General features: G+C 38.4%; 1 protein-coding gene across 1 annotated transcript; it reads left to right on the top strand.

Annotated features, from left to right (window-relative positions):
* Window positions 1-537: 537 nt before the first annotated feature.
* LHX8 (LIM homeobox 8) lies at window positions 538-24,664 on the top strand. The gene is made up of 9 exons (XM_045835533.1): window positions 538-651; window positions 2,489-2,575; window positions 2,965-3,126; window positions 6,907-7,028; window positions 9,067-9,287; window positions 9,810-9,913; window positions 14,753-14,848; window positions 20,566-20,749; window positions 24,588-24,664. Exons 1-9 carry the CDS (start codon window positions 571-573, stop codon window positions 24,662-24,664), a joined length of 1,134 nt encoding a protein of 377 aa, XP_045691489.1. The 5' UTR covers window positions 538-570.
* Window positions 24,665-27,110: the final 2,446 nt, after the last annotated feature.

Below are 27,110 nucleotides of genomic sequence, written 5' to 3'. Positions count from 1 at the left end.
CGAAACCAGATGTAACCTGAATCTTTGTTTAGGTTTTGGTTGGGAAGCGAGAATTAAAAAGCCACGGCAAACGCAGAGAGCAGATTTTTTTTAAGTCAAAAGTTAACAGGGCCTTTCCTAGTGGGTTTTTTTTTTTTTCTTTAAGACTAAATCAGGAGTAAGCTGGCTAGTCCTGATAAAGATCTTAACAGGTAGAGAAGGCGGGTTTTCCTGAAGGAGGTGAGACTATTCCTCCAGGAAAAGACTCCCGCCCCCCCCCCCCCATGCCCTTCCCTCCCTTTCTGTGAGGTTCCACCCTCTGGAAAACAAACTTTTTTTTTCCCCTTTTCTTTTCCTGGCGGGATAGACCTCAGCGAAGTTGGGGGGTGGGCGGGAAATCTTAAGAAGAGTCCACCCGAGAACGGTTACGGCCACAGCGGCCTCTTTGGACGAAGAGTTGCTTGTAGCGTTCTTGCTCTCCTCGGTGTCAGCTTTTATTAGAGCGCTGGGGAGGGGGTGGGGGAGACCGGCAGACGCGGACAGCCTCTGACCCTCCGGAGCTGGTATGAGATAAGCAGCCCTAGCAGTGCCATGTATTGGAAAAGCGATCAGATGTTTGCGTGTAAACTAGAAGACAAGGACGTGCCGGAGCTGGCAGTTTCCCCTGAGAAGGTGAGCGAGCCGACGCCCGGCCAGACCCGCTGAATCGCAGTTGCCTTGAAACGCAAGCTGTTCGGGCTCCTAAAGGAGGTTCAGAAATTACCTGTAACAGCCTCATCTTCAGACCTGGCATTTTTTTTTGTTGTTGTTGTTACGTAGTAGCGTTAGTCAGTAATCATTGCCTCCCTCCCTCCAAGCTCACTTAACCAGAGGCATGGATTTGGAGACTGTAATTTGGGAGCCGAAGCCTCGAGCCTAAGGCGCTCTCGGGTACATGTGAGTCGTGTTTTTGTTCTGTTTGCCGAGGTGATTGAGGCGGTCGGGCAGAGACAGAGTCGGGAGGTCCGGAGGGCTGTCGGTGGGACCGAACGGAGGCGCAGCCGCTTTCGCCCACGGGCGGCGGACGCCCTCGGGCCTCGGGCTGCAGGGCGGGCGGGCCCGGAGCGAAAACGGAGAGGCGAGGGCCGCCGGGCATCCCAGGGCGGCCGCGAGCGCTCTTTCACTTGAAATTCCAGAAGCCACCCCGGGGGGACGGGTCACACCGTTGGTTGAGGAAGTGGGGGGAACTGACAGGCCCTCGTCTCACTCCGGAATCAAGACCCAGGAGTGTCTCTCATTTAAGTTTGAAAATCAACTGTTTGTGCGGGTTCCGCTGACTTTGACTTTGCTTCGACGCTGGCGAGGAACACCCGACGAGCACAGAGCTTTTCTGCTTAAACCCGGTGCGGGCGAGGACTCGGCCTCCGCGGCTGCGCGGGGTCCCGCGTAGGGAGCGTCCGCGAGCGTCCCGGCTGCGGGCCGGGGCGCGGCGGCCGTACCGCCCATCTCGCCCGGTGCTGCGGGAGGGAGGGACGGCGGGGGCCGCTGGAGCTCAGCCTCCCGCATCCCGCCCGGCACCACAGCAGGAGTTTTGGTAAAAGAAGGCAGAAAACGCCCAGAGAGGCTGCGTTTTCGTTTAAGAACAAAACTCCAGGAATGGCTTGCAAACACTTGAGTAGTGTGCGTTGTTGCTTTAAAACATTTTGACCGAGCTTGGGTGAGATTTTTTTAATGGCACGAATTAAATTCAGCTGGATATTTTCCATTATTCCGTGCCCTTTTTGCGCTGGTTAAAAATAATCCTTTAGTAGCTCAAATGTTGACTTACTGAGCAATAAGTGGCAATTTACACCTTAAAGAAACGAGTGTAAATCACTCGCAGCTCTAATTGCTGCAAGTTTACGAAAGAGCTGCAGGCTCGATTTAATCTGAAGCATTTTCATTCAAATTGTCATCGGAACGAGCACCAGGCTTCTTAAATCCCGCCGTAATTAGCTTTCAAGTATCCTATTAAACCTCTTCACCTTTCGGGCTATCCAATTCAAAAAGCCCCCTTAAAAAAATGTCTTGCTCTTTTAATTGAGGTTATTAAAGAAATCAAGTTTCTTCCCCCATCCCCTCCTCAATCCTCTTTTCTTCTCTCCCACCCTGCCTCTCCCCCCACCCCGTGCACCCCCTTTAGCCCCGCGATCCCCGCACCGCCGTGATTGACATCTAGAAAGAAAACGCTTTGTGCCGGGATGATTGTTATTAACTTGTTATCCGCGGCAGGGGGGCGGGGAACCCAAGTCCTCCGGTGAGAGCCGGGGAGCCGGAACCCCGAGAGTTCCGCGGCGCGCCGGGCGAGCCCTCGGCTCCCGGGTGGCCGGCTGGGTTCGCGACGCCGGGGCCGAGGGGCCCTGACGGCAGCCCGCGCGGCCCGCGCGCTGGGCCCTTCATTAGCCCGCCCTGCGTGCGGGGGAGCCGAGGCTTCCGGCCGCGTGTGCGGGCTCGGGACTTCTCGTCTGTTTCTCCCCACTCCACCCCGCAGTGCCTGGGGCTCATGTCGGAAGAGTGCGGGCGGACTGCTGCCCTGGCGGCCGGGAGGACTCGGAAAGGCGCCGGGGAAGAGGGACTGGTAAGTGGGGAGGGACACGAGTGCTGGCGAGTCTGGCCGCGCGTGGGCGGCGGCCCGGTGCCTCGTCCCGGCCCAGCTGGCTCTCGCGGAGCGGGAGGAGAGAGGGTTGGGGCGGGGCGGCGTGCAGAGCTCCGCCGGCCTGGCGCGCGGGGCCGGGTTTGAGCGCCCGGGTCCTGGAGGTCAGGGGTCGCAGCCCCAGTGGGTGGTGTCTGGAGCTTGGACTCTGGACCCCGGGTGACGGCGAGGAGAGGGACCTCACGAACTGGGCGGGAAGGGGTGCCGCTGCTAGGGAAAGGGCGGGGAGTCGGTGGGGGCGCCCCGGGAATCCGTGGGATGAGAGCAGGAGGGATCTAGAGCCGCCTGCGACCTCGCCCTGTGGCTTCCTGCAGGTGAGCCCGGAGGGAGCGGGGGACGAGGACTCGTGCTCCTCCTCCGCCCCGCTGTCCCCGTCGTCCTCGCCCCGGTCCATGGCCTCGGGCTCCGTCTGTCCCCCTGGCAAGTGTGTGTGCAACAGCTGCGGCCTGGAGATAGTGGACAAGTACCTTCTCAAGGTAGGGAGGAGCTGCGAGGCCCAGGGGGAGCGGACTACCCTGGGAGCGCTGGGAAAAGAGAAAAGTTTCTTTCCGCCTCTTTTCCATTCAAGTTCTCGCTTGAGGTTGTAGGCTTTCAAAGCAAAACAGGCCAATCAAGGGCAACTCGTGCGGTGGGGAACGGTAAGGGAAGAAATCTTACAATCTCCCAAGTTTTTGCAAAACAGCTTTTGTGTGACAGGTCATGGTCTGGAAGTGCCGATCCCTCGGGTGGGTGCACTGGAGTCAGCCGCCAACTTGTAGAGGAACGGAGTGAAGAAACCCCTTTACCCCGTTCTGAAATGCAGTCCCTCCTGATTCTTTTCCCTGAGCCCGGGCTTAGGTAGCGTCTCCGCACCCTCCGATAACGCCGGCACGCGGGGCCTGCTTCGGGGAGTCCCAGGTCGGTGTGCGAGGACTGATTCCTCTTTGCAGTGTCTCTTTTTGGTGAGAACCACTGTAAGTGTTGTAACGTCTCTTTTTGCAGAGAATTTTAACGTAGTCTTGTGTTTATTTACCTGAGACTTTTCCAAAGTAAAAAAGTCCCTAGGAGCATTTAAATACAAATCATTTCAGTATCTTGGTCCTCTCATTAAGGTTTAATACTTCAAGGCCATCCAATGCTTTTTTTTTTTTTTTTTTATGTTATCTCCAGTGCTTGGGGCCAAATGGAAGTTGATGTAAATTTACAAAGATAAGAAAGAAGCCTGCTAGGAAATGCTTCCAATGGTGGCGTAAGAGTAGATTGTCTTAATTTATTTGTTTTATTTCTCTTAAAATATTGTGGGGGAGTTTGGAGTATAAATTCTGGCAGGCCACAGTTCTTCATGTCATTGCCTCCAGGCGCTGGGTCCCATGAGTCTTAATCCTAATGCTCTGGGTTTTCAACTTCAATACCTCTTTAAAACCACTATTTAAACTAATGATCTCTCCTACACTGAATTAGTAGCAAACCAGTTCACTTTCTATTCCCTCTCCACCAACCCCCTACCCATTCCAATTTGCAAAAGAATTAATTATGGGAGTGTAGGAGTTAAAAAAGCAGGTTAGTGGGGTTCTTTACATTTCTACCTCAAAGTACAAAGCTGCTTCATCTGTAAAGTGGAAATGATACCCTATAGATAAAACCCAGATAAAGCACCAAAAGATGTTTTGGTAAAAACATTAAAAAATGACTTCAGTTAACCTTTATTGATTAGTAATTCTTAAAGTTGACAAATTAACTGGCTTTCTCTTCAAATCTACATTCTAAGAATCTCCTTTCAATGCTTCTAAACCTGGGCCTTTTTGGGTATTTGAAAATCATCTTTTGGGTCAAAAGTAGCTTATTTTCAGCACTTCCTCTTAGTAATTAGCATAATGTTTAAGAATGTTTCTGAAGGGATCTATAAAGGCTTTAACACTTCATAGCAGAGAGAATATAGAAAAACTTTTATAAAATGACTTTTAACACACCCTCAGAAATAAAGAAGCTTCTACTATCATCTTTTATATGTTAAAATATGTTTATATATTGTTATATATTTGTATGACACAGAATATCTAAGTTAGCTAAGCTTTCCTTAGTAAAAGGACTGGAGTCCTCCCAGAGAAGTCTTCTACTTTAGCCATATTCTACTTTCTTATACATATTAGCACATTAGCTCTAACAGAAGGTTATTACTGTATGATTACATAAAAATTCTAAATTCTTAACCTTTTTTCCATTTTGAATCATTATTCATCCAGGTAAGTTTGAACTCACATCACTGGAAAAAAAGAAAAAAAGAAAAAAATTGTTAGACCTAGTACAGTATTTGAGACTATGACTTTTTTTAATATAGAAAAACACCTTATTGCGAGGCAATTAGAATAGAGTTAGAACAAGAAAAGCACAAGACGAGGTTGATGTATCTGTTGCCCCACCCAATACTTCAGTGCTCTGATGTTTGGGTGGTTTTCTGGCTTGGCCTTACATACATGCACATACACAGATTGAATCAACTACCAGCCATCAGAGAAGCTTTTAATTCCTCAGAATTTTCTCTTTTCACCTTACTTTCCTCTCTGGAAAAGAAATGAAAGATGAACGAGGGTTTTTTTTTATTGTTGTTGCTGTTGTTATGTATTGTTTTGTTTGTTTCTAGTAAACTTTGAAGAAATGTGAAAAATCAGGCATTAGATCTGGCTTTAGAGAGTTAGAGGGTGTTCATATAACACTGCCCTGAAGCCTGAGTCTGCCTTTGCTTTCAAAAAACAAAAATAAAAAATAAAATAAAAACAGGTTTGATAAGATGGAAATGTATAAGAAGGCCCTAAACAGTGGAATACAAAAGGAAGACCATACTTCTAATTTTAACTTAACTGGACTCCTTTTAGGAAAAAATAGAAGGGAAATATATCTATTTTCAGGACAGTATTCACCATTGTTAATATTTGTATTACTTCTTTGCTATTTTACATGTTTTCTTGTATAGTAAATATGTACATCTTTTGTAATAAAAGGAATTTTTTAAAATTTTAACAAAAGAGGTACATAACTGTGATTGGAAGAAGCCACTGAAACTTTTTTTCCAGCTTCAAAGTACCTTTTATCATTCATGAACAGTAGTGCTAGTCTGATAGAATCTTTGGACAGATGATCTTTATTATGAAATAATGTAACAAAAGGTGTATTTCACAATTTCCCATTTTTCCAAATTATCTAATTCTTATTTTAAGGCATTTAGATCCATCTGTAGTGTGTAACTTTTGTTTTTGCATAATATCAATTTCAAATATCACTGCTGTTCTTTTACATGAAATTTAACTAAGCATAAAACTTATTCTTGAGTCAGTGTGACAAGAGCAAACTTCAGGAGTCTGCATTCCAGGCAAGTTCACTCCCATACACACCTATGTTTGAAGGCTGAAATTGTGGTGCTTATACTATGGTGGCGACCGTTTAAGGTGAGGGTAATTATGATTTGTTCCCTCAACTGATGATATTCCGTATTCCTACTTAGAAAATATAAAGTGCTGTGATGTGTTAAAGCACCATTTTCTGCCTCATTTCTTGAAGTATAAATGACAAACAGCACCTGGGTGCCTTTTTAGAACCACTTATAATTAGATTTATTTTTTTTTCTAGTAGCCAAATCATTAAGTAGGGTTAGCAGTACTTCACCCCTTGATCCTATTATTTAATTTTAAAAGGGAGCTGGGGCTTCTGCCACATCAACATTTAAATCTATCTTAGCATTTCTTATTTGTAAGCAAAATAGATTGTCTGACTTCTTTACAATGTAAGTATCTTCAAAAATTTCATTTTCATTCTCTTTCTCTTTCATTTTAAACTGGTGCACAATTTATAATAATTTGGCCAAAAATTAGATTGTGGCCAAACCACAATCTAATCTTCTTTAGAAGATTTCACTTCTTTAGCTAACACGTTTCATGGTGGGAAGAAGTTGGTAAAAGAAAAAATAAACCAGTATATAGGACTTCGAAGTGTTCCAGAATTTTCCCTGTGTTCATAGAAGTTCCATTTTTTAAAAAATAAAGTCTTCAAAGAACTAAAATAACATTTTTAACACAAAATGTACAATATGTTACTGTGATTTTTCTGGTTGGGTCTAATACATCTACACACGTTTATTTAAATGACACCTTTTAGTTGGAAACATTCAGACTGTTTATTAAAATTGTAAGGGGCCAGCTTTTTAAATTGCCTAATACACAAAACCAGTGGATATCCTCTAAGTCTTAAAATGATTTCTCATCCTTCCTCCTTTCCCTTCACAGGTGAATGACCTGTGCTGGCATGTCCGGTGTCTCTCCTGCAGTGTCTGCAGAACCTCCTTGGGAAGGCACACCAGCTGTTACATTAAAGACAAAGACATTTTCTGCAAACTCGATTATTTCAGGTACATTGTGACTTTTTGTTTTAGTAAGTAGATGTTCCAAGAAATTATTACACAGAGAATTTTGTAAATAGGCTTTCTTTTCCAGTTTTACGTATAGAAGCCCAGATTTTCTTATATATATTTCAGAATAAGAATGCTTTATATTTTGAGGTATAATATGTATTAAGCCAAATAAAATAAGCATGCTTATGTGTTTTAGGAATTCAGTATACAAAACTAATTTTAAATAACTATTCCCACTTTGGCAAATGAAAGCTTCAGGTGTTAAAAATAGGGACCCCTCTTTGCCATGCATAGGTATAAAGTGTAGAATCTAAGATGACTTACTGTGTGACAAAGCCCCTTGTTTGGGGGAAGGGTAAAATGAAATACCTAGGAGGGGGGAAATGCAAGTTCTGTTCAAGCTTTTACCCGTTTACTGTAGAGAGGTCCCTAGTTACACACCTATAAAATGCCTGCAGATTGGAGACTGATAAATCAAATTAATCAGAATTGACTATTGCAGTATAATAAATATACCAAATTTAATTATTCTGCCTAAAAATCCTATTTCTTTTGTCTGTTCTTTGACCTTTATTTTGTCAAATTACATTTGGCTAAGATGTTAAATGCAACATTTTTTGTGTGGTCTCTTTGTAATTATTTAAATGTGCAGTTTTTCTAGTATAATTCAATTCTTAATGGGTAGCTATCTATAAATTGAAATTGAAAGTCATTTGAAAGCATGACTTTAAAAAATGACCATATTTTTTCTTATTTGCATTTCCAAATAAAGAATAATGTTCATTGTGAAATTGGGAAGTTAATATTATATAATGAAGTTTGTAATACTAATTATATTGTTTATACTCAATTTCAAAAACTGATTTCAGAGAGTTTAGTGATTGATTTGAAAAAATTGCTAGGTAATTTAAAGCACTTCATGAAACCCAGAGTTCTTTATTTTATGAAGTCACTGAATTTTATAATTACCAAGAATTTTTATTTCTCATCAGATATACTCTTCACTTCCTCAAAAATAGTAGCAATGTGCCTTGTCTTTTACTTAGAATATATTAAATTTAATTTTTTAGGTAATCTAAAGACTTCTGTAAGATTTTGTTTCAGAGGCTTATTGAAGGTCTAGTTCCTCAGGATGTGTTTATACTTCATATTTTATCATGTTCTGAAATATGTTTAGGATTAAGTTTTTCAGAATTATTTTAAAAAACGGTAAGACCTCTAAAGAAATATTCATGAATAGATACAGACACATATACTTCTCCAGACTGATGTGGACACGCTGAGCCATGACAAAGATTCTGAAAGAGGACATGACAAAGTGCCCAGTCTCTTGGACTGAAAGAAAAAAGATATATTTGTATCTGGCATTTGGTTACGATTAATCCGCATTTAGTGTTCAGATGTCTCTTCGGAAGCTTTAGGTAATGTCCCCAGTCCTCTGTGCTTAGCAGTACAACAGTTTATTCACCAAAGGAAATATTCGAGGTTTTCTTCCCTCCCTTCTTCCCAGTGTGAACAAGCTCTGTTTTTTTGGTTCTTTGATAATATCAGTTTCAAATGTTTAAGTGTTTTGACTTTAAAAAAGATATGTAAAGCATTTTTTAATTACCTCAACTTGGCTTTAAGAAGTCATTTACATCATCAGTGGTATGCTTTAGCGCTTTTAGGTTTCAATCTGTAGCGTGTGTGTATTTGTATTGTATCTTTCGCCTTGGGTAATTTGAAATGCACTGATATTTGTTACAAGAAAGATTGAAACATATTTTGTTTATTTTAAAAGGAAAGAATCCAATCTATGTTTAAAGTAACAGTGAGGAGTTTTTTATTTATAAATTGGTTTGAATTATGACCATATCTTATCTTGATTGCTTACCGTACTGACTTTTAGAAAAATAATTGATTCCTGTTTTATTTTTAAAAGATTTAAATACTTAGCTCAGTCCAATGAGTAATATAATGCATTAGTTTAATCTCAGACTGATGAATATCTCACCAAACACTCAAATTCTTACTTCCTCCACTTCTATTTATGCAGAAGGTATGGAACGCGCTGCTCTCGTTGTGGGAGGCACATCCATTCTACTGACTGGGTCCGGAGGGCCAAGGGCAATGTCTATCACTTGGCGTGCTTTGCCTGCTTTTCTTGCAAAAGGCAACTTTCCACGGGAGAGGAGTTTGCTTTGGTGGAAGAGAAAGTCCTGTGCAGAGTACATTATGATTGCATGCTGGATAATTTAAAAAGAGAAGTGGAAAATGGTAAATATATACTTAAAATACTTTTGAGCCCTTTGGAACAGTGAATATAGGAATAAAAACAATTTTTCCTTCGGGTCATTTGAATGCATTATTTTGTGCAGTGTAATTGTGGTAAAGCTCATTAAGCACTTCACTGTTTGTGATGGTGTCCATCTGTTTATTTGCAGGGAAGGCCATGCTGTGTGTATTAGCAATGTGCCATATTTTTAGTCAACAGCCTTGAGTTTAGGATCTGGTTTTGCTTTTTGTAACTAGTTATTTCCCTGTCTTTGCCTTCCTAAGGATGAACTATAGATGTGTACTTAAAACTTTTTGCACTTGTGAGTATGCACTCAAACCTACAAATGGAATAGTATTTCTATAGTATTTTCTGGTGTGTTTAAAAACTTGACTCCAGGGGTTTGGCAATCTAGAAAATGTATACAATTTCACTCCCAGGCAAAAGATGCAAGAAGCCTGTTATCGTATGACTGGTAGGCCCATCTGAGTTACAAACATGTGTGGTGTGTTTTTTAAATATAGGTAATGGGATTAGTGTTGAAGGCGCCCTCCTCACAGAGCAAGATGTTAATCATCCAAAACCAGCAAAAAGGGCTCGGACCAGCTTTACAGCAGATCAGCTCCAGGTAGACATGACAATGAATTTATAATTTTTGAAGCCCCTACCTACCAAAATCAACCAACCAACCAACCAACCAACCAATCTCTATGCTGTCTAAAATCATTTTTATGTTTTCAAAAAGGCTAACCTGTGGTTTTTCTGAAAAATACCTTAGCGAATGTATGGAATATACTTTTTGCCCTGAAATATTGATCAATATTCCCACAGTAATATGTACAAACCAGTCATTCATGCTTTGTTTTCTGGGTTCTGTTGGCATTGATATCGAATGTGGAACCGAAATGTTTGTCTTTCCTGACTTCCTGATAAAAGCACTTTAAGCCTGGCATTGATGTTACTACATATAATTGTGACAGAAGATGAGATATTTTGGGACTCAACAGAGAGTTATACAATATGAGTGTGGGTCTATGAGCCACTAATGTGTGAATCTTTTTAAAAAGCTGCAATGAGTCTTTTAACAGACAAGATTATACATTTTCTGAGAAGGTTGATTATGTTCCCTGAAAAGGGAGGGATTATTTTCAGCTTAGCTGCCCTAAATATAATTGTCATAGGTTTGATTTATGTAATTGTCAAAAAATTTATTAAATAATTACTCCTTGCATTATATTAAAGTCTACACACATAATGGTTCTTTTTGGCTTTTTTTTTAAAGATAAAGTCATGTTTTTTAAAAGATTAATGTGACTGAGGTATTTTACATTAAGGTAAAGTGACATCCACTGAGCACCTACCATCCACTGCTGGGTGCTATATACATTGTAACCCTCTTAGCTCAGACTTTAAAGAGCATTTATACAATGTTAACAAATAAATGCAAGTAATTTTTGAAAAGTCACATATAATATTCTAAGATCTGCCAGTATTTATGATGAATACAACTGTTTCAAGAAGAGAATTTTTATTTTGCAAATGATTAAGAAAGAAATCTTGATGGGACACGAACATTGCAAGGTAACCTAACAGTGTTAGAAAATAATCTAGAATTAAAACCTAAAGCTGTTCTGAAAATTTTTCAAGTGGTTATTTTAAATTTCTCAACTTAGGCATGGAATAAATGGTCAATAAGTAATAAATGGAAGTTAAGGCATTGGAAAGAAATAGCTCTGTTTCAGCCCCTCTTTCCCGGGTGTGTTATGGGAAGATCACATAAAGCCCTAAATTAGAAGATATGAGTACCTTGTGAGAGACCTGGCAGAAAATGCCCAGTACCTAAAAGGTGTGTGAGAATAAATAAAGGTGTGTATAAACATAGAATCTTTAATAAAAATCATATATATTTTCATTTTTATTTATTGGTTTTTAGAGAGAGGGAAAGGAGAGAGAGACATCAGTCTGTTGTTCCATTTATTGATGCATTCATTAGTTGTTTTTGATTGATTCTTATATGTGCACTGACTGGGAATCGAACCAGCAAACTTGGCACATCAGGGTGATGCTCTAATCAACCGAGCTCCCCAGCCAGGACCATTTAGTGTTTTTAAAATTGTCCATTCCCATAAGGGCTGGCTGTAGTTTTATTTATAAAACTGATTTGATACAAGGATTTATTATTAAAATTATAATTATGAAAATTTGAAGCCACATTAGGTATATAGACAATTTCATATAAGAAGATAAATACTAATTAATAAAAAGGGAATAATATTTGTGGTGGACTTTGTGTGCCAAGTCATATGATAGGCATTTTCTCTACATTATCGCCTTTAACCTTTACAACAATTCCTTGATGTAGGTGGCCTCACCTGGGGGTGCAGGGACTCTCCTCAGGGTACATAGCCAAAGCAATGCAAGAGAAGAGATTTGGACCTTCTCTCCAAACCTCTGGTCTTTTCATTGTGCACAGCCTCTATGCATAAGAACATCCCACTTAATGGGAGCAGCAACAGCTAGAACAAGAGTGAGATTCTGAACCCTGTGAATAGCCTTAGAGTTTTAACTGCAAATGTGCACAAACTATTTAACCATGCTTTATTAAATGAAAATGTGCTGTGAATCATGTTTTTTAAAAATTTAGAATTGTAAGTTTTGAAAAATGAAAGCAGGAATGATGTTTTCAAAGCATGTTCCCACTTATTTAATATTTATTAGTATGGGTTGACTGAAACAAATGAGACACAATCCTTGTCTTCAAGTCGTTCTTTATAACTTGGGAATCTTGGATAGCTGTAGATTTTTTAAAAACTTGAATAATTATATTTTGCCAGAACCTCTAATAAATCAAGTGATGTACCCTCATTTTCAAATTGTCCTACCTCAATAAAATAATAAAATATGGTAGGTGATCAGTAAGTCAATACTCTTCATGAAGTACCTGCTTTAAACAGCCGAGTTAAAATGGGAGGAATAAACAAAATAATTTTAAAAAATTCTTTAGAAACCTATGGAAGAAAAAGTAGTTTCTTTTTCTTTAAAGATTTTATTTATTTATTTTTAGAGAGGGGGGAAGGGAGAGAGAAAGAGAGGGAAAGAAACACTGATGTGTGAGAGGTTTGGTTTCCTCTCTCATGTGCCTCCAAACTGGAGATCTGGCCCTTGACCCAGGCATGTGCCCTGACTAGGAATCGAACCGGCAACCTTTTGGTTCACAGGCCAGCACTCAGTCTACTGAGCCACACCAACTAGGGCAAGAAAAAGTAGATTTGTACTTATGAAATAAAACACTGCTTTGTGTTGGCATGAATATTTCAAATGTCTCATTTATAGATGTGATATTTAAGAAATTTCAGCCGATATTAATGGCATGCTTATTGTATTTGGATGCATTTGCTCAATGATTATTATGTGCTAAGGTTAACACATACCTTAGTCTCAGGATGAGTTGGTCAGCTGCTACTATGCAGAACCATGACATTTCTAGCAGAATTTCTGGCCTTAAAATGATGAGTGTTTCTAGAGGCTTACTCCTTGACCACTTTAAAAGAGCTCAGAACAGGAGTAGGTTGGGTTTTGACATCATTACTGACTGGAGAATAATAAAACTAAGTTAAAATGGGAAGGGTTTTTATTGTGTGTGGGACTAAATATTGATAAGTGCATCTTACTTTTCCTTTAGCACAGTCCAAATCCTAAACAGTGTTGATTCAAGTTTTGCTTTATTTTTTGATGAAAAACTGCCTTATCAAATGTAATTTGGCTTCATTATTAAACTTGTGAAGTTGAAATACCTTTGTGAAAAGCATGCTGTTTTCTATAAATTATCAATAGTGGCTCTGAAAGCAAATGCGTTTTCTTCTTCAAAATTAAAAAACAAAGACAGTCTGCTCATTCTTTTTCTCCTTGAGATTTCTATGCTCAGCTTCTATAAACGCAACTGCATTTGCATATGAAATAGCATATGTGATGTAGGAAAGGAAGAATGAAGTGAACTAAGTGAGATTATAAATTTTTAGGTTGATTGTACCCAGTTTTTAAAGCAAAAATACATGTACTATTTACAGAGAGTGTGTGGACACAGTTGGACAGGAAGCCAGGAATACCTTATCCTGGAAGAGTCACTCATCAGAGAGATGTTACCTGAAAAACATATAATTTGTAAACCTCTTAAGTTTTCCTGGAACAACTTTGGTGTTTTTTTCACCACACTGTCTTCAGATTTTCTTCACATCATCAAGTTCATTATGTCACAAACACTATTGACAAGAAGGGGGATAAGAAGACTGAGACAGTCCCTTCACCCTCAAGAAACTCACTCTCCACTAAGGAGAGCTAGACTTGCCAAATAATTATTTAGCTATCCTGTGAGCAGTGCAGTGGCAGGAGACAGTGTTACAGGAGGATCACAGTGGAGAATGGAATCAATATCGCCTGCTGCAAATGGTGTCCGGGCTAGCAGAGCAGGTCTTTAGTTAGGTTGGTTGCACCACCTCCACCCCATGCCTATAGACATGCAAAACCATGTTGAATGTCAGACTCCCTCTCTTATTCTTTATAATACTCTATATTTTATAACACTTCCCTCAATTGACTGACTTTTAGCTATGAAAATACAAATATCCCACTTGATGCCTATGGTTAACCTTTTCTGAAAGAATCCAAAAACCTTAGCTTGTGCTTTGTATTCTGGTGCTCCCTCCCTCTCTTCCTGCTTCTCTCTTAACCTTGTATGCTTGGTAGTTATTGGCATGTCTGTATCTTTCTCCTGGGAAGTTGAAATCAGGGATAGTTTTTCACGGGTCACTATCTTATAGAACTTACCACAGTGGCTCCAATCCAGAGGTTCACATCAGAATCACCTGGGGACTTTTTCAATATATAGATGTTTAGATTCCAGGGACTTTTCCTTCAGTGAGCTGCTGGGTGTCTCTTTTTAAGATCCCAGACATTCCTTTGCATAGAGCAGGTGCTCAAAACAATTAATGAAGGAATGGTTACAATTCCATGGGATACATTTGTTGCACTGTGTGCCATTTGCAGACTAATACAGATATAGGGACCTTAAGTCTGTTTAGCTCAGTAGAGGCTGGAGATAGTAGTGATGTGATTTTTGTATTTTAAAAAGTTTTTGAATGCTAGAACTTTTTAACAGAATGGGGAAAAACAGTAAATAGACTTAATACTATTTATGCATTTTATTTGTAGGTTGTAAGAATGGAAGAAAAGAAAAATTGAGAGGCAAGCTTTTTATGTTGCAACTCATGAGTTTTTAAAAGATCTTTACATAGCAACTTGTATGTAAATTTATAAAATATACATTCTTTTCATTTATACATATTTCCCTATATTGATTTTCAAGTAATAAAATACAAGTATCCGGTTTTCTTGTCTTCTCTCCAGTCATCAAAATGCAGAAAATTGATTATTTTTTAGCCACTCACTACTCACATTTTTTAAACAACAGGTTATGCAAGCACAATTTGCTCAGGACAACAACCCAGATGCACAGACCCTCCAGAAACTGGCTGAAAGGACAGGCTTGAGCAGGCGTGTGATACAGGTGATTATTTTAAATATTAATCAAGAGATACTAAAATTTCTATTCTAGGTCTTTATGAGTGTGCATTGTTTTGTGAAGACTTGTTAAAACATTAGCTTGTCATCATAGTTTTCTTCACACTCCAAATCATTTTTTAAAAACTCTAATAATTAGCCTCCTTGGCATGGGCTATCATTTGTTAAATGATTTACTGTACAAGTTACTTCATTCAGTGCTCAGAGTGACTCTGAGATCCTCAGGCTAAAAAAGACAACTGTGGTTCCCAGCTAGATCTGGTTCTGAGGTCAATATTTTTTCTACTTCACTAGGATTGTGTATGTAAGTGAGTGTGTGTGAGTGTGTGTGTGTGTGTGTGTAAGGGATGTTGATGGCCTTTGTTAAAGGTCCAGGTAGGAAGAGTAATCTGAAAAAAACTAGGGAGGGATGAGTAAGAGCAAATTTCTGTCTGCAGATTGTGGAAGCAGAAGCTGTTGGAGCTGAGCTTGGAGGGGCCCGTAAAGGTAGAGCTCTTTCCTGAGCAGGAGAAAGCCGCGATATGTAGTTTTAGGAAGGAAAGTTTGGTGAAAGTGCGTGGGAAGCATCGGGGTTGGGAGAGGATAGATGGAGTTAGACAGAGTAGTTTGGATGTCTAGGAAAGTAGTAATTTTTAAGCGAAACCTGAGTGGTGCAGTGGCCTAGAATTTGAGAACCATTCTATGACTGTGCAGTGATGGCAGGTGCTGGATACCAGAGAGCCAAAGAAAGGACCAGACACTGTAACGCGGAAGCAGAGAGAAGTCAAAAGCGATTCTGAGATTGAAAGTCAAAGTACTCAAGAAAATGGTGCTGTGAACAGGAACAGTAAGGTCAAAATAAAACTAGTTTTGTAGCTTGGAGGGAGATGAATTTCCATTTCTCTCTGCTAATTATACAATGATGGTGCCAAATAAAGGGCATTTTCAAGGATGAGCAGAACTCAGGCAAGAAGATCTAATGCTATGAAACTGGATAAGACCCTTTTAGAAAAAGACTACAGACAGGAAAGAGTGAAGGACGGATCTTAGGGAGAGAGCCGGGTAAGAGGTGCTGTTGGAGTAAGACACAGGAACAGCCGGTGTGAATGGATGAGTCTGAGGGAGGAGCATCATGGAAGCTGAAGGAGTGAGCTGGGCTGGGGACAAAGATGGTCAGCTGTGTTGGTTCATCTGGGGAGATCAGGGAAATGGAAAATAATTTTAAATAACATTCAAAGCTCAAGAAATTAAGGAATTAATGCAAGCAGGATCTGGTCTCTGTAAGGCAATGCAGGAAAAGGTAGATTTCACTCATGACATAGAACTTTCTCAGTAGGGAAGCCTACAGAAATGTCACCGTCTTCCATTAAGGGCAGCAAGTTTTCTATGACTGGACATGAAGCTTCCTTCTTTGCTGAGGTCATTCACACACAATGGGCTGAGGCTTCCTTCTAATCTGAGACTCTGGAGCATCTGTCAGATTCATGACTACTGTGTTTTGTGAGACATTTTCTGATTCTCTGAAGAAGTAAGGACCTCAGATAGACATCTCTTGTGTAACATCCATGTATTTCAGTCACCAGTACTATGAGCAAGTCAACTTGATTCCACACACTACAACCTGGAGAATATATTTATTGTTGGATGGTGGCTTTTAATATGTGAGGACTGAAGGAGGTGGAGAGAGGTGGAGGAGGGTATAGGGGGGATACATGTGATGGAAGGAAATGTGACTTGGGGTAGTGAACACACAATACAGTGCACAGATGATGTGTTGTGGAACTGTGCGCTTAAACCTATGTGATTTTGTTAACCAGTATCACCCCAGTACATTCAATAAAAAGGAAAAAATACATGAGGATTGAATTTAAATATTCCAGATAAGATAGCAAAGGAAGGAATACCAGCATGCAAATATTTGTACACAGGGTGGCACAAGTAGATTTACAGGTTTTTGTATGGAAAATAATACAATAATGAGTGTATATGTAATATAAGAATAAACTCTGTGTTTTGCATACTCACAAATATAAGCCTACATTTTCCTCACCCTGAATATTATTCGTATATATACATGTGTATATAATTTAAATGTATAGTTCTTCACAGTATTTTTGAAGAAGTAAGTGGTAATCATGATCTACTTGCCCAGCCTACTTCCTAGCATTGAGCATGCTTTAGAGAAGTTAAAGAAAAGAGTTTAAATTACCAGGCCTTGATTCAAATATGCAAACTAGGTTATATGCAAAGGTTAGGTAGAAACAATGGTCTGATACACAGAGATGATCTCACCTTTACTAGCTGAGTCTACTTTGACATTAGTAACAGCAGAGTGTCATTGCACTAAAATCATAGAATAAAAATGGATGATTTTACTTTCAACACTCTTCACCTAGATCAAATCACTATTCACATACCCTTTCAGATAGGTGAATGTATAAGTTGTATACCCTACAGATAAAGGGAAAAACAGTGCTATTTCTTTCAGTCACTATTCTGGGAATACCTTTTCATATTAAGAGCTACATCATTTTTATTGCTGCACATATTAAGCATAGAATAATTTATTTAATTTCCAGATTTTTATTATATAAATGCTTTAATGAGCAACATTGTATACATACCTTGCATGCTCGTTCAATTGTTTTGATAGGATAGATTTATAGAAGTGCGATTGTTGAGTCAAAAATGAAACATTTTTAGGGCCTTTAACTGATAGCACAGAAATCACTTCCAGCAAGTTTCTATCAGTTTATTCTGCCAGGAGCTCTTTATGAGAGTTCCTCTTCCCCAACCTTTCAGTCCCAAGTACTGTCATTCTTTAACATCCCTTCTGGCTTGATAATCAGAAAATGTCCTTGTTTTTATATTTTTTCATTACCAAGGAACTTTAACATATTTGCTTATTTTGCCATTTTACAAGTTGTTTTTTGGCCCCCTTTTCTATTGGTTTGTTTCTTTTCTCGCCATCTTACTTTTACTGATTTTTATTTTCCATGTTAAATTTTTATATTTTATCAATTTTTTTTTATTTTTCCACATATAGAACTGTTTATATTTTTATGTATTCAGACTTTTCAATATGTTTTCTCATAGCTTTGGCCTTTTCCTTAAACATGGTTTCGGTTATTTATACCTACACTTTATCTGGAATTGACTATTAGTTACATGTTGGATAGGGATTTTTCTCTATGTTTCCTCTCAGATGATTACCTAGCTTTCTTATTTTTCTATTTTTTTAATTTATTGATTTTTTGTTGTTGTTCTTCCACTTATTTATACATTCATTGATTGATTCTTATATGAGCCCTGACCAGGGATCACACCTGCAACTTTGGTGTATTGGGGCAATGCTCTAATCAACTAACCTACCCAGCCAGGTCTACCCAGCTTTCTTAAATCAGTATTCTGCTTTCTCAATAATTTAAAATTACATCTTTTCATACACTAAATTTTTATATTTGACCTTTTGGACTTTCAAAAAGATTAATTTTATGCATTTGTCTTTTGCAGAATGTCTGCATGTCCTGCTTTTAGCTTATATAGTTCACAGTATAGAACTAAAAAAAAGTTATGTATATTGCTTAGAAGAAATTTTAACTCTTTTTAGAGGTTTGCAAAGCAGAAGGAAGAAACTTTGTCAGTGAGGAAGAGTCAGAGGACTTGTGTTTGAATTCTGAAGCTAGGTAGCCCTCATGTCAGAAGTTATTTTCTGAAGTCTGGTGTCCTTAGCTATACTTTACTGTACCAATTACATGACACTTTGTGTTTACAAACCTCTCTCTGCTGATTGATTACCTGTTGATGATCTTTCCAAGGAGCTATTTGAATCAGCATTACGGGAATTATTCTGTTGTCTATATCATGTCTTCTTTATATTTACTTCCAAAATCTGGGATTTTTTAAAAACAACTGAGTAGGTCCCACCCAATATATAATCTACTGGACACATAAGATACTTTCAAGAAACTCTGGGAACCACAGTGTTATGGATGTTAGGTTGTATGTAGTTCTCTGGCTATATGTCTTCTAGATACTGCCCAGGAAAAGGCAGGTGGTAGCAGGTTTCTTTCATCAGTTGGAGAAGGTGTAAGTGCATCATCTTGGCTGGGTGGGTGACAGTAGTGGTGCAAGGAGCCTGTGGAGAGGGCTGTGACTGGGGACTTTGGGCATGGTCTCTGTATAGGTTCCAAGAATCTAATACTCCACATTCCAAAAGAGGGAGAAGGCTTGACTTCCCACTCCTTTTCTTTGATATGTGTGTAAGTCTTGTTCCTGAAACATTTCTTGGTGCTTCCTTTCAGCCACCTGCTCAGGGCTGCACACCCCATTACATTATTCATTTTTTAATGATTTCGTTTATTTATTTTTAGAGAAGGGAAAGGAAGGAGAAAGAGAGGGAGAGAAACATCAGTGCCTCTCCTGTGCCTCTCACATGCCCCCTATTGGGGACCTAGTCCAAAACCCAGGCACATGCCCTAACTGGGAATCGAATCAGCAACCTATTGGTTTACAGGCCAGCACTCGATCCACTGAGTTACACTGATCAGGGCCATTATTCATTTTTATTTCTCTAGTTTTAAACCTTTCAGTTTATATTTCACCAGCCTTCTATTTTTGAATCCCAAGGGCAGGGTGTTTCTTAGAAATGAAGCCAATTTTTTCATATAAATCTTTTTGCAGCTTCCTTCATTTCCACATTATTTAAACTGGATTCTTTTTTGCCAGCCTGGGCCAGAGAGAGACTTATGCCCCCAGCCTTTCCGTGGCCTTTACCTGAAACTCCAATTTTCTTATTTTAGTTTGCTTAAAGTTTTTATTCCTCCACTTCTCATTCTCCTCAGGACAGAATTGTTTGGTATGATGGCATGTAAATGCTATATTTTAGTAGAGTAACACTCTACAGTTAAGTTTTATCTTATGGTATGGAGCTGAAACACAGGCAGGTTTGTTGCTGGAAGCATTCTGGGCAGTCTAATCTTATCTACCTGGATGTGAAACTCTGCTTGCCCTGAATTTGCTTCCTTTATTTCTGGGAAAGAGTGGACAAGCAGGTGGTTAGCTCTTTACATTTTGTGAGCTGTTTCACCAGTGTTTGTATTTTATTCTACTTATATATTACTGGGTTTGTTTGTTTTTTTCATTTTAAGTTTGACCTTAATATGCTTACATGCTTCCTAGGGAACAGACTATGTATTCACCTGGAGAAATTGAAGCCAGCGGGTTAAAATGTGCCTGGAATAACTGAATCAAGGGGTTTGTAGAAAGCTTTAAGTTCTCAGTAGGGATTTTAGTCATTTGAAAAAAAAAGATTTGAAATAAGTTCGGCAGGTGTCTAAGAATACATTTAGTAGTGTATTTTTTTTATTTGTTTAAAAGGCTCTTTCTGTTTCTCTTTTTTGTTGCTAACACTAGTAGCAAAATCAAGGAAACTCTTTTGGAATTCTTGAAGCCCCTTCCTCTTTTCATTTTGGAAGACGCTGATTTAGTATAGAATTGGTTTTTAAGTAAATCTTCAAGTAGTTATTATTTTGAGTGAAGGAAATGACCATTGGTATTTGTGTGAAATTACTTCTCTTCTGTCTACAGACCTTTTCAAAAGCTTACTTAGATTTATACTGTGCTTGTCCGGGAGAGTAGTCCAGGTTGCATCTATTTTTAAACTGAGTTGTAATGTGCTCAGGAGCTGATATGTGACATGGCTACATTGCTTTTCTCCCTCAGGTGTGGTTTCAGAATTGTAGAGCGCGCCACAAGAAACACGTCAGTCCTAACCACTCCTCCTCTGCCCCAGTCTCTTCTGTCCCGCCCTCCAGGCTGTCTCCACCCATGTTAGAAGAAATGGCTTATTCTGCCTACGTGCCCCAAGATGGGACGATGTTAACTGCGCTGCATAGTTATATGGATGGTAGGTATCCTAACATTTAACAGCTATCTCCCAAGCAGTCAACAACTGACAACTTCTAGTATTAGATCACTGATGAGATTCACTTTTTGAAGTATTACCTCAGTACTAGCTGAAAAATGTTGTGCGAGGTTTAGTAGGGAGCAAAACTACCCGAACACTCTTATTTCTGTAGCTGTATTTTGAGGGACAAGCTTAACACTCACTTTAGAGCAAAAATACAAATACTGATATTGACTCTTAGTGCTTGATTTCTACTTAGGAAAAAATGTTTTGTTTGGTTTTTCACCTGATAAATATTTAAATTATTTATTTTCCTATGGTCAGAGAAAGTATTCACACTCAGATTTTTAGATTGGAGTTGACTTAGTTTTGTTAAAGAAACTTTTTTATTGAAATAAACATACATATAGTAAAGTGCACACATAATAAATACACATGATAAATTAATAAAATGAACATATCCATGTAAATACCACCCAGATGAAGTAGCAGACCATAACTAACACCCCAAAAGCCTCTCTTATGATCCCTTCCCAATCATTATCTTTTTCCTCCAAAGTAACATTGCCTTGACTTCTAAAACATGTTTTAGTTTTGCCTTTTTGTGAGCTTTATACAAATTGAAATGTACAGAATGTATTCTTGTGTGTCGTACTTCTTTCAACTACATTGTTTATGAGATTCATTTGTATTGTTGCAAGGATCAGTGATTTGTTTGTTTTCATTGTTGTATGGAATTCTACTGTAGGAATACACCACAATTTATCCACTCTCCGGGTGATAGACAAGTGTGCTATTTCCAGTTTGGGCTTTTATGAAATGCTGCTATGGACTTTATGGTGATTGCCTTTTGGTGCACATTAATTCACACTTCTATTTGGTATGTACCTAAGAATGGAACACAGGGTCATAAGCTACACATATATTTAAATTTTAGTTAATTCTGCCAAACTGTTTCCCATAGTGATTGAAGCAGTGTTCACTTGGACCAGCAGTGTATGAGAGTTCAAGGTGTTCTACATCATAACACTTGACATGATGTGAATTCTTAATTTTAGCCAATTGATAGTTCTGTGGTGCTGTCTCATTATTTTAATTTGCTTTTCTCTCAGTGACTGATGAAATGGAGCATTTTCATTGGGCATCTTTATATCTTTTTTGTAATGAGCCTATTTATATCATTTTTCTATTGATCTATTGGCTGTCTTCTTTTTTTTCTTGATTGGTTTTCATTCTTGCTTATATTCTGCATATAAAGGTTTTTGTGTGTGTGTGTGTGTGTGTGTGTGTGTGTGTGTGTGTGTGTGTGTGTGATTTTATGTGTTGCAAATGACTCCTCCTGTTCAGTGGCTTGCCTTTTTCTACTCTACTGAGGGAATGTTCTGTTGAGCACCAGTTCCTAACTTTAATGTAGTTCACTTCATCAGTTTTTTCCTTCATGGGCAGTGATTATCTGTGACCTGTTCAAGAAATTGTTCTTACTCAATAATGATAATATTCCTGCAGTATCTTCTAGAAACTTTTGACATTTAGGTTTACAGTCCATCTGCGGTTGAATTTTGTGTGTGGTGTAAAATAGGGAACAAAGCTTATTGTTATATTGTTGAAAATACTAATTTCCCAGCTGCTTTGTAGCACCATATTTGATATAAATCAAATGTCCATATGTGTCAGTTTTATTGCTGTTCTTATTCTATTAATAACTAATTGTTTTAATTATGCTAGGCCTATAATTCTTGATATCCAATAGTATAAGTCTTCCTATTTCATTGTTACTCAAGTTTGTGTTGCATATCCTTTACCCTAAATTTTACCAGCTGTCAATTTCTACCCCTCAAAAAGGAAAACAATTGAGATTTTCTACAGTCTATTGTAGGAAATTACCATCCTAAGTAGTTCTTAAATAGTCCCTAAAACTATTGTAGGAAAGACTGGGTAATAAATTTCTCTCATATCATGAACAGTGTCCATTTATTAAGGTCATCTTCAAATGTTCTCACATAGACTAGTAATCTTATACATCTTTTGTTCGTTTTATTCATAAGTTTTTGTTTTGATGCACTCGTCATTGGTATTCCATCTGTATGTGGAAATCTAGGTTGGCAGCTATCTTTTTTTCATCACTTTGAAGATATGATAACATTTTTTTCTGGCTTCCATTGTTTCTGTTGTTTAAAATATGGATAGTTAATTAGCCTGAAACCACTTCTTGGGAGTCAGCTGTTGCTCTTACTCTTGCATCTTTGAAAGTAAATGTCTTTTTTTTTTCTCAGCATTTCTCTTTGTGTTCACGTTTCAGTTTTATTATAATTACTCTACTAGAGATGCTCCTTGAATATCTAATTTTATGTTTCTGCCCATATGAAAAAATTTCATATTGTCCAGCCTTTTGATCTTCCATGCTTTAGTCTAGATAGTCCCTTCTAGCCTGTCTTCCAGTTCACTGATTCACTCTGTCTAATATGATGTAAAACCCATCCATTGAGTTCTTAATTTCAGTTCTTGTAACTCCCATTCTAGAATGTACATTCCATTCTATTACACAATTTCAACTTCCAAGCTGAAATAATCTATTTTGTCATTTCGTTCCTTAATAAAATTGTTTTATTAATTATTATAATAATGTCCATGTCTGATAACTCCAATATCTGGATTTTTGTGGGTCTGTTCTACTGTTTTTGTTTTTTCCTCTTTGTTTCCAGTCAAGCCATGTCTTCTTACTTGCCTTGTTATTTTTTATTGTACTTCAGATATTGGGTATGAAAAACTAGAAATAATTTGAGGTTCTGGGTAATAACCTTCCACCAGAGAGGATTTAGTTTTGCCTTTGGCAGGGAGTAGGCTAGGGGAAGATGGACTTAATCCTATCAGGCATCTGTCCTCAGGAGGGGTGGTATGTGTCTGGGTTGCTACAACCTAGGTTTGGCCTGTAAAGTCCCAAACAAAGCCTGTGTTGTTTATTTTGTTTCTGTCACTTTTAACTATGGCATCTCTTCAGTGCTCCCTGATCTTTCATATTTGTTGTCCACCACCCTGCCAAAGTCTAACTTCTGAAAACTCTGCTATACATCTCAGCCTCTCATGCATTTATTTTAAAACTGTCACTAACTTGGGGAAAAGTAGCCTCGTTTTATCTCTCTCCTCTTCTTGGAGTTGACTACCTTGGTCTCCTTCATATGCCTTCAGACAGATTTTTAAAAATTTTGTCCAGCTTTCCTAGTTGCTCTCTGAGGGAGGTTGTATTTGAAGCAACATAGACCTTGCTGAGGGTGGAATCTTCATTTTAGGTTTGGTTAAATAAAAAATCAGAACCTGTATCATTGCAATCACTTACTTAATGCTAGCATCGACATTGGGTGTGTTCTCTTGAATGACTGCTGTGTTGCCTGAGTCCAATGTGTTTTGATCTATGTGTAGGGAAGAGGCAGTTAAGCATTCATAAGTGAGAATTTGGGAGGTCATCCTATCTACAGACACCTTCATATGAAAGCTAACGACATTCACATCTGCAGACAAAGCTCATGTGTCTTTCTAGGGGCAGGGTAAAGTGCAGTGAATGGGGTATGGATGGAGGACAATAAAGTGGCAGAAGCTGTGGCACAAAATAAAGATTTAGGGGTGAACCATTCCTAGATTCCCATTTAATAATATACTCATGATGTTGAACAAGTTCATTCTTCTGCTGAGGTCAGTGGAATGAGTATAGTTTGGCACCCTCAGGTAAAATGAGTAGTGAAAGCATATTAAAGCACATTGCCTTGGATTGTTTTTATTTGCTTTGTTTTTAAATCAGTTTTACCTTGCAAAACTGATCCACAAATTTCTTTCTATTTTATAGCTCATTCACCAACAACTCTTGGACTCCAGCCCTTGTTACCCCATTCAATGACACAACTGCCAATAAGTCATACCTAATTTCTTTTTTCAGGGATAGAAAGGATTAAGGATATAAACTTGTCATTTATTATGTATAAAATGCCATTGAAAAGATTAGTGTTAATTTTTTATTTAACACCCAAAGCATTTCCAACATCACTTTGCTGCCCAGGTATGTATCTACAGTTGGCCTGCAAGACACTTTTATTGATTTTTCATTTTTTTGTAAAACTTATGTTTACAAGAAGAAAACAAATCAAAACTTTTTTTTGTATTGTCTGGAAATAGTTCACTCTAGTGTGTATCTGTTAATTTATTTGTCATCGAAAGAGCACTTTGCCTAAAAGAAAGGACTGACAAGTGTGCAAAATGTTTACAATCCTTTGTGAAATTGTAGTTTATCATTAGTTTGTATCTGTAAGTTATTGTTATAAATATTATCTGTATTTTTTTGTTACATACAACTTTATACTTTGAGGCTTGTATCTGTGAATTTGCAACTGAAATTTATTTTGCCAATGTTTTCTGATGAACTGAATAAAGCTTCTGTTGTAGCATGCCATGCAAACACATTATTGTGTTTGTGGTTGATGAATTATGGCTGTAAATAGCACTATAGTTTAAAAGCCCACCATTCTAAGTTTATTAAACATTTTCCATTATTGTGAGAGTTTCAGTCAATTTGTCCTTTTGGTGTGTGTTTTCGATAGTAAGTCGACTTTAATATCTTTCAAATATAACAACTCTTAATTTAAAAAATTCATTTTGTTTTGAGCTGTGTTGGAGTATGTTTTAACAGGAGACTTATTTGTTGATTATTGCAGTTACTCAACAAAAGAATTCATGAAAACATCTAATTTGACAAATTGTCTCTTTCCAACTCACTAATAAAATTAATGTGAAAGAAAAGGCAGAACACTTTTCAAAACGATTTTTTCGGGTATCCCATGTCAGAAATGAAAAATGGGCCATCCGCGTGTATTTCTTCAGGGGTGACAAAGGGAGCCGAGGAGTCTTCAGAATTTCTGAGCAATGTTTCTGGAGCAGAGACTTGGCTTTCTCTTCCCAGTGAACACTCTGTAGGGATGGTGACACAGAGCTGAGATCTGAACTTCAGCACTTTATCCTAAGTCACAGCGGATGCTTGTCTCGGAATTATAGAAAGAAGTAGTGCACCCTCACTCATTTATGCAATTTAAAGAACTAAATCAGTACTCCTTTCTTGTCTTTCATATACCAGTCAGGAAAAATAAAAAGGTAATGAGGAAAAAAATCTTAAGAACCTTAAGTTTTTAAGTCTTTGTTTAACATAGCAGATTTACATCTGGCTGAGGACTGGAAGTAATAGTGGAGTATTTGTAATTCTATTCTGGTAATCATAAATGCAACCAGAAAGCACTCATGTGGACGTAAGTAACTTACTATCTGCCTCAAACCAGAAGCAACAAAACTATGTTTCACGAAGAGAAAAGGAGGGGAAAAAACTGTTTTGTTTTGTTTTTACCTGCTACTGCACTTGGCCAAAAACAAAGAGGGACTGTTGACTATAGCCACTCTATCTAATGTGGTGAAATTGATGCTAATCACTTGGGTTTTGGTCTACCTGTCCCAGGCACGAAGTGGTGCAGTCAGCTTTACCTTTACCAGATGTCCAGGAAAGCCCTTGTAGTCTAGCCAAGCTCTGCACTGTTAGCGGCTGATAGCATTTCCCAGCTGGCTATAATTGGCATCATTTAGCTCAGGAGGTGCTTGATTGTGAGTGTTCGTTCTCCTCTCTCTTTTGTCTTTTTCCTGGACTCACCACCCTCTGACTGTTCAGAAAGTTTTTACAAACCACATCACTACCCTTTTTAGTTCCAAAGATGAATGCCCAAAGTTGAGGCAAATCTTCCATAACAGAGAGGTTCAGAGCTGTCAAAATGAGATTTATTTATTGTACATCTAAAGTTGTTAATATTAATAATGAAGTGAGACAGATATGAAAGTACTAAAAATTTATGTGATACAAACGTATAACTATGTTTTAATTTCAGTTGGTGGAACACAGAGGTCCTAATTTTATAACTTGAAATTAGGAAAGAATTGAAGTATTTCCATATTAGTAATGCTCAATGTTAGCATGTAGGCAACGGTGTTTATTTGCTTAAAATTGGGGGTGATCAAGCAATTTTTATGAGTATTGTAGGTAGACTTTTGTTGGACTAGCAAAGCCCTGGATAACAAGTAGTTACCTCTTAGGCATTCAGAGATTCATGAGCTGAAAGAGGGTAAAATAATAGGTTTGCTATGCAAATCAGTTGAATCACTAATTCAAACATTGACACTGAAGTTACACTAAGTCAATACCTTTAAGTGATTCTTGTTAGTAGGTAGCATAAACATTTATCAGTAATTTCACATTATGCAAACATTCTTATGAGGTCACATTACTTTTTCAAATGATAAGTACATCTGTTTTGAGTATCTCATAATAAACACAGTTAGA

Source organism: Phyllostomus hastatus, unplaced genomic scaffold (assembly GCF_019186645.2).
Source record: "Phyllostomus hastatus isolate PE091 unplaced genomic scaffold, TTU_PhHast_1.1 phas_contig_209, whole genome shotgun sequence".
Taxonomy (NCBI): Eukaryota; Metazoa; Chordata; class Mammalia; order Chiroptera; family Phyllostomidae; genus Phyllostomus; species Phyllostomus hastatus.
The sequence above is the reverse complement of the archived record's forward strand: the minus strand, read 5'-3'. Positions and strand labels throughout refer to the sequence as shown.